This window comes from Phasianus colchicus, chromosome Z (assembly GCF_987193195.1).
Source record: "Phasianus colchicus chromosome Z, bPhaCol1.hap1.1, whole genome shotgun sequence".
Lineage (NCBI taxonomy): Eukaryota > Metazoa > Chordata > Aves > Galliformes > Phasianidae > Phasianus > Phasianus colchicus.
Genome location: NC_143476.1, coordinates 32,718,977 through 32,726,211, shown reverse-complemented (window position 1 = coordinate 32,726,211; position 7,235 = coordinate 32,718,977). Strand labels below are relative to the sequence as shown.

The following is a 7,235-nucleotide window of genomic DNA, read 5'->3' as shown; positions in this document are numbered from 1 at the left end:
TGAAGGAAGAACAATATGTGGAATATGTGAGGACAGAAAAAAGATGGACAAAGAATAATAGCATTTAATACCAAATGTAAAATCTAAATTTTTTTAGGGTTTCCATTCACCAAATGAGGTTGTCTGGGTCTCTATCCTACCTGTCTTTGGACACCTCCATGGTGTCCACTTGTCCTTTCACTTTCTGCCCAAACAAAAAGTCAGTCTCCTTCCTATTTATAAGCTCCCTTCAAGTACTGGAAGGCCATAGTGAGATCTCCTCAGAGCCTTCTCTAGTCTGAACAAGCCCAGCTCCCTCAGCCTTTCTTTGTATGTAGGAGAGGTTCACCGCTCTGATAATCCTTGTGGCCTCCTCTGGATTCACTTCAGCAGCTCCACATCTTACTTTTGCTGCAGTCCAGACCTGGATGCAGTACTCCAGACAAGTGCAGAGCAGAGGGGGATAATAACCTCCCTTACCCTGCTGGCCATGCAGTTCAGGAGACAGAATTACTGATACAAACCTTGTACTTGTTAACTGCAATGAAGGAATGTGGAAGAACAACTACTAAAGATCAATGACTATCAATAAGTGCTATAGCATGGCCAGGAAGAAGTCAGATTTCAGTCAAGGCCTAAAGAATAAAGGATGGAAGTAAGTAGAAATACTACTGCTAGCCTAACATCTTATCTGGAATGAAAGGAGGCTGGGCACACTCTAGATGTTTGAATACAAACAAGAAGTATTTAGATGAACAGCTACAATTAGTGGGCAACTGGAGGTTATATACTTAGGGAAGGATCTGAAAAAGTTTATTCACTCTGATAGCTGTGAGGAGACACAACAGTATCTCATTAATGTCTTAAAGTGAATATCAAAGACTAAAAATAATTATTTGTGGGCAAAGAACTATATTGGGAAAAGCATAAGACTATTCAGTGGTTGTAAGCAAGCATGTAGAAATTGGAAATGTTTATCATGCCAGAGTGAGATTTAAAACTGCCAAGTTATAAGATTTGAAACCTAGCTTGTTTAAAAATGATAGTTTATGGGATGTCATAGGATGTTAAAAAAAAGAAAATAGGAGACGTTTTAGTTCACTGCCTTAAGAGATCCCTTTCTGTTCAGCGTACTTAGATTACAGAACATTTTTCTGCACCTTTTGTCATTCCAAAGCATTACAATGCATGCAGTCTAGGAAGAGTTTAGATCAGGATCTCTTGGATTTCACCTACTGAACATTATACTCCTTAATGTAATATCAAATACTCTTTGTTTTGAATCTGTAACACGTGTTCCACAGATTTTCCTAATTTGCAGCTTATTTGTAGACCAGTGTGCATATTAATGCAGCACTGAGCAGTGTGGAGTCTCAAGTCAGATGTGATTCCACAATGCAGAGAGGATTGAAAAAAAGTTTAGTAGTAAAATATCAAGTTCCGAACAGTTTAATTCCTTTTGGTCAGTGATTCAGAGCATAAAATCAGCTGATGAGTAGTGCTCATAACAGAGTTTGATTTTAATGCAGCTTTCTTTGAAGGCAAGCACTCTTGAGGCTCAGAAGAGTTGAGCTTTCATGGATAGGGATAATAGCCCTTCCTGAAATTTTTTGCATCTGTGAACTATTTAACACTTACAGCTTGCACGTTACACACCCTGAAGGACTAGCACTAAGAAACATGTATGACTTGAAAATTAAACTAAAATAAACTGCTGGCTAAGCAAGTTTGAGAGAAACAGATTAAGGAAAATTATTTGGTTTAACTATTTCCAACAATTTATTCTTTCAAAATGGTAAGTAAATTTTAGAGATAAAATAAAAACAAAACAAAACCTGCATTGTACATGGAAAGACAAACAGTATACTTATTAGACATAAGTGGCAGATTTGAAATTTACTCTGGGAAACATTCATGATCTCATTGTGGTGATATCTCTTCCTTTTGATGTACACATTATTTGACCTTCGTGTTGTGAGCTTCCTTAGAATAAAAACAGCAATCTTTTATTCTTGATCTGACCTTGACAGCCTGTTTTAGTAAGTGTGGAGTGCCTTTGACTTCTGTGACTTTCCAGGAAACTTCTAAACGATCAGGTTTTTTTTAGTATCTGCTCTAACTTGGTAATACATATTTACATAGAAGCTCAAACAAAACAATATGCCAGCTGTTGTGAAAAAGGAATCAAAGTTGGGGGTGGGGATGGGGAAGTTGTGCCATGTTTCTTAATTTTGCAGTATTAATTTCACCCTCAGTGAACATACAGATGAAGGCAGGAAAATTCCTGCTAGATCTGCATGTCCTTCCTGCATAAATCTCTGTGCTTTCCTTACACAGGATGGCCCTCAGTGACTGAAGCTGAGACTGAGAAAACAGCTGCATTGTACTGCAGACTCAAATCCTGCTACAGAAATAAGCTGTAGGATTCAAGCATGAACTAAGCAGGATTACACAGAAGGGAAGTATAATACTTGATGTGAATTAAAGGTATGAAGAAAGACACATTTCTTTCTAGGTAAGCTACTTTTATTTTTCCTGATGTTTAAATTTCCCGGTTATGATCTCAGATGTGCTAAACCTTTTAAAATAATAAACAGCAAAAATTTTCTATGAAGTATTGTACATGACAGTCTTCTTAAAATCAAGCATATTCCACAATAATCTAAAGATATTTCAACCCATTTGCAGGTATTACTTTAGGGTGGATGCTTTGTTTCCTTATCTTAAAGCAGGCTGTTCTTAACTCACTAGTCTTTCCAAGGTTGAGATTAAGTGCTATAAAACAGTGTAACTTTCTTTTTTTCTTTCTTTCTTTCTTTCTTTCTTTCTTTCTTTCTTTCTTTCTTTCTTTCTTTCTTTCTTTCTTTCTTTCTTTCTTTCTCTCTTTCTTTCTCTCTTTCTTTCTCTCTTTCTTTCTCTCTTTCTTTCTTTCTTTCTTTCTTTCTTTCTTTCTTTCTTTCTTTCTTTCTTTCTTTCTTTCTTTCTTTCTTTCTTTTTTTTTTAACTTTTCTTATGAGTAATATTAAACCAGAAAAGAAAGGGTCTGGTGTGGTCAACAGTAGCAGTATTTTAAAAACATGCAGCAAAATAAAAATAAAGGATCACTAAGCATATCATTCTGTTTCCCCAAGATACAGGTATTTCTAATGTATTTTCTTACCTCGGATCTGAATAATCCTCTCATGCTCTAGGCTTGAGTTGTCAGGATGAGGTTCTGCCCAGCAGACAGAAATCAGCACCAGAAAGAGTAGACCTGTCATCTTCATAGTCACAAGAATCTTCTTCACTGTATGGGCATCACATAACAGAAAGACTCGTCAATTTTTAGAACCCTTTATGGAATTGATTTGCACAACTTCTTACAGCAATGATCTTTAAAGGGATCTGGAACATATTTTGCCCACTGAGATGAGGGTGTGACAATAGGTAGAAATTCTTTAGGCATGAAGGTTGGACCTTTTTATCATGGACTTTCATGAAATGAAACTTGCAATAGAAAAAGCTACACAGAAATACAGCATGAAAGAATAAAAGCATTCACACACAGCCATAAAACAAATTCCTTGCAAGACCCTATGTAAGCTACAGCAGTGTTTCAAGAAACATTCTAGTGCACTTTTGCATTTCCAGACCCACTCCAGATCTGGTCAACAAATACAATAAAAACAACTAAAGCCATCATTAAGTCTATATTTGTGGTATGATGCAATCTGCTGGTGATAGATTTTTAAGGCAGAAACCATCTCCTCATAGGTTCTGGCATTTCAGACAAGTTAACTTAGCAGAAAGGGTGGCAAGTTTGCTTAAGCCAAGCAATAAAAATGGCAGATTATTTCTGCAGCTGATTAGAAAGGTCTATTTTATTCTGAATCCACTTAACCATGTTAAGAAATGTCTAAAAACACAACAAAACCATGCACAAAGTACGTTACAGTTGTATATGCTACCACTGCAGCTGCCCTGATTGATTTTTCATTCATTTCTACCTAGAATGCTGACGCACTAACTCAGTGTGCCAGGTAGGGTCTCTGCAGTCAGCAGAGCTGAGCGCTGCAGGGAAATTCTCTGCCAGGCTCTGAGTAGTAATTAGGCAAATGAAGACCTGAAATAGAAAAGGAGGCATAAAATACAAGAAGTTTTATATAGAGGGCTCAGGCTGATCTGTGTTTTGTAGCTATAATTTTAATTACCCTGATTTCTTGAAATAAAATAGATAGTTATTTCCCAACTTCACTTTTCAAGACTAGGATATTTTTTTTCAGTCTTCAATTAGAGACAGCATTATTCATAGGCTTCCTCTCTAGTGCAGGGAGAATTATGTTTTTTTCCTGTGTCTTTCCCAGAGCTAGAAGCACATCAGAGCTGCAGGGTGCTCTTGGTCAGAACCTGGGTCACCAGCTGAGCTTTCCAAGCAGCCCCTGTCTCTAAGCAGACTCAGGCACTTATGCACCTCAAATCTGGATATCAGAACTATTGACAAAAATGCAGAAATGCTATTGCCTTCTTTCATAGCAGCACATGCATGTTACTTGCCTGCCCTTCCATTCCTCCAAGCGAGTTCGGGTGGGAGCTCAAAGCCTGTTCAGCATCCCTCACTGCAGAGTGCCTAAAGGTAGGACAAGTGACAGCTGCATGCTGCTTTCCAGGTGGTCCATGCTCTGTGACTCCACGCTCTTTGGCCACTCCCTCTTTCCTGGAAAGCCTGGCAGCCTGATGACCTCCATTTCGGAGAGCAAGGGCAGATGTGGCTCCCTCTAGAGCACATCAGCCTGAGTCTGAGAAGACGAGGGGGGTCACATGCGGCAAGTGGAGTGAAAATGCACTGTTCTTCCCTCACATATCCCAGAACAGGCATATTTACTCTGAGAGGGAAAAATGCTGCCTGTCTGGAGTATTTTTATCTACTTATTTTTGGCAGCTAGCAAACAACAGACAATTCTTTCTCATTGGTTGGTCGAGAGTTTTGATTTGGAAAGTCTGGATAACAATGAGGCTTTGATTTTAAAGATCCCACGCAAAGCCCGTGGGGGTGTACCCACCACAATCTGCACCTTGGAGATGCAAAAGCCATGAGACTACACAGGGGCTCTGCAGACCTGCTTGTGAGCGTCTCAACCACTCGTCATTAGAGCTTTGCACAAACCTCCTGACACAAACCTGCTCTTTTCTCTGTCACTGGTGAAACAAAACAGCTGCATTAGCCAGACGACTAGGAGCACTACTCTCCTGGGAGACAGCATTCCCATCTCCCCCAGTCTGTGCAAGCACAGGGACTAGAGTTCAATGCTGGAACAAAAAAGCTTTATCTTCTGGACACACAAGCGGAGCACCCCACACATGGCCTCCCTCCTTTGTCAAGGTCACATTAATGTTATGGAGAAAAAAATCCTCCCCTTAGCAACTATTTCTTTGGGGTGATGGCCATCAGACAAACAGAGTTAGTGTTTTGCACTGAGCTGCCATGCACAAAGATGTTTCAGAGATATTTAATTTCCTTTACTCTTTACTCTGTGCTCACCTATTCTGTAACCATGTCACACAAGCAGGATGAGAGGCAAAGTGACGTTGGATTCATTCATTCTTCATTTTCTTCAACTTTATGGATAAAGATCATAGAATCATAGAATAGCTTGGGTTACAAAAGACTTTAAAGTTCACTAAGTCCAACCACAACCAAACCATACTACCCTGACTCTATCAACCCTCCACTAAATCATGTTCCTGAGCACCACATTCAAACGGTTTTAAAACACATTCAGGGATGGTGACTCAACCACCTCCCTCAGGAGCCTATTCCAGTGCTTAACAGCCCTTTCTGTAAAGAAATTTTTCCTGATATCCAACCTAGCCCTCCCCTGGCACAACTTGAGGCCATTTCCCCTCGTCCTGCCACCTGTCACCAGTGAGAAGAGACCAACCCCGCTCTTGCTGTAAGCACCTTTCAGATATTAGAAGAGAGCAATAAGGTCTCCTTTCAGCCTCCTCTTCCCCAGACTAAACAGCCCCAATTCCTTCAGTCTCTCCTCATAGGGCATATTTTCCAAGCCCTTCACAAGCCGTGTTACCCTTCTTTAGTCCTGCTCCAGCCATGGATATGATAAGAAGAGAAAAAAAGAAGGGGTTCAAATGGTTTGCCGCAACCTGGCCAGCCCCGGACCGCCTGTGCTCTGAGAGAGGGGAAAGGGCAGAGGGCTGGCAGAAAGTTTTAACAGAGAGAAAACACAATGGCAGTGATCTGAAGAGGAATGGTAATTTACTGAATTTAACTAAATCAAACAAAATGAGAGAGACAAGAGTATTCAAAATGCGAGTCAAACCGCAACAGTGCGAGGGAAAGCACGTGCCAGGGCCAGACAAAGAGAGGCAGATGCTTGGGCCCTGTCGGGAGCCCCATCTCCACCACTTCCTGCCAGGTCCTCTGGGGATGCCATCCCCTCCCCTCCCATCAGGATGCTCGAAGAGTCCACAAAAGACAGAACCAGAACTCGTTAGCTCCCACTGGTCCACAGGATGTTCTGATGTGGAGAACTGATAACAAAAAATCACGAAACCACAACAGCATTGAAATTAATAAAATCTTGGCTGGCAGTCAATGAGTTATCAGTAGAAACTGGTAATGATTAGTCATATTCAAGAAGTTTTCAGTGGTTTCAATTACTGCATTTTACAGAATTTGCTGTCTCCCTAGACAGAGATACAAAGAGATCACAAGGAGTTCATAAAAGAGGATCTGAAGGCTGAGGTAAGTAGTAAGCTTTAAAATTCTCTAAACCTGTTCATTCTTAGACACTATTTGAAACTCTGCTATTAACCACCATTTCTTTAAACTTAACCATAATTCATCAATCACTGGAAAATCTAAAAGCTGATAAAGCACCAATATTTATATTTTAATATAATACTCTGCAAATCAGCAAGATGCCTTTAGAAAGCATCTCGTTGAAGAACAGAAACAAATGCAAACTATGTCACATATCAATTTCAGTTTTTCATAAAAAAACGTCTTCCTTCTTTACTACTGCAACTACTTTCAAGATAGAGAACATTGGAGCATCCACTGTGTGAGGCTAAAGGTTCGTTTCACTCACTATGAAGGGTGCTGCAGCAACATATTCTGCCAGCTGCTCCATATGGTGCAAGGAAGGCTTAAGAGGAGAAGAACTTAATAAGAGCTACCTTGTACAAGGAGGAAATTGGGCACTAGTGCACAAGGACAGAGAGAAAACCAAATTCCTAGGGCAGAATAGTGAAAAATG

The 7,235-nt window shown here is 40.0% G+C and overlaps 1 protein-coding gene and 1 long non-coding RNA gene across 4 annotated transcripts in view; one reads left to right on the top strand and one right to left on the bottom strand.

Annotated features, from left to right (window-relative positions):
- Positions 1–7,235, bottom strand: part of HAPLN1 (hyaluronan and proteoglycan link protein 1) — an 87,772-nt gene that overhangs the window by 51,446 nt on the left and 29,091 nt on the right. For both annotated transcript variants that reach the window (XM_090131452.1, XM_090131451.1), the window contains one exon: positions 3,140–3,265. In XM_090131452.1, the coding sequence (XP_089987578.1) occupies positions 3,140–3,245 (106 nt within the window). In that variant the 5' untranslated portion in view covers positions 3,246–3,265. The remainder of the gene's footprint in view (positions 1–3,139; positions 3,266–7,235) is intronic.
- LOC116234807 (uncharacterized) overlaps positions 1,863–7,235 on the top strand; it is a 28,376-nt gene continuing 23,003 nt past the window's right edge. For both annotated transcript variants that reach the window (XR_004168207.2, XR_016461667.1), the window contains exons 1-2: positions 1,863–2,494; positions 6,668–6,721. This is a non-coding gene — a long non-coding RNA (uncharacterized LOC116234807). The remainder of the gene's footprint in view (positions 2,495–6,667; positions 6,722–7,235) is intronic.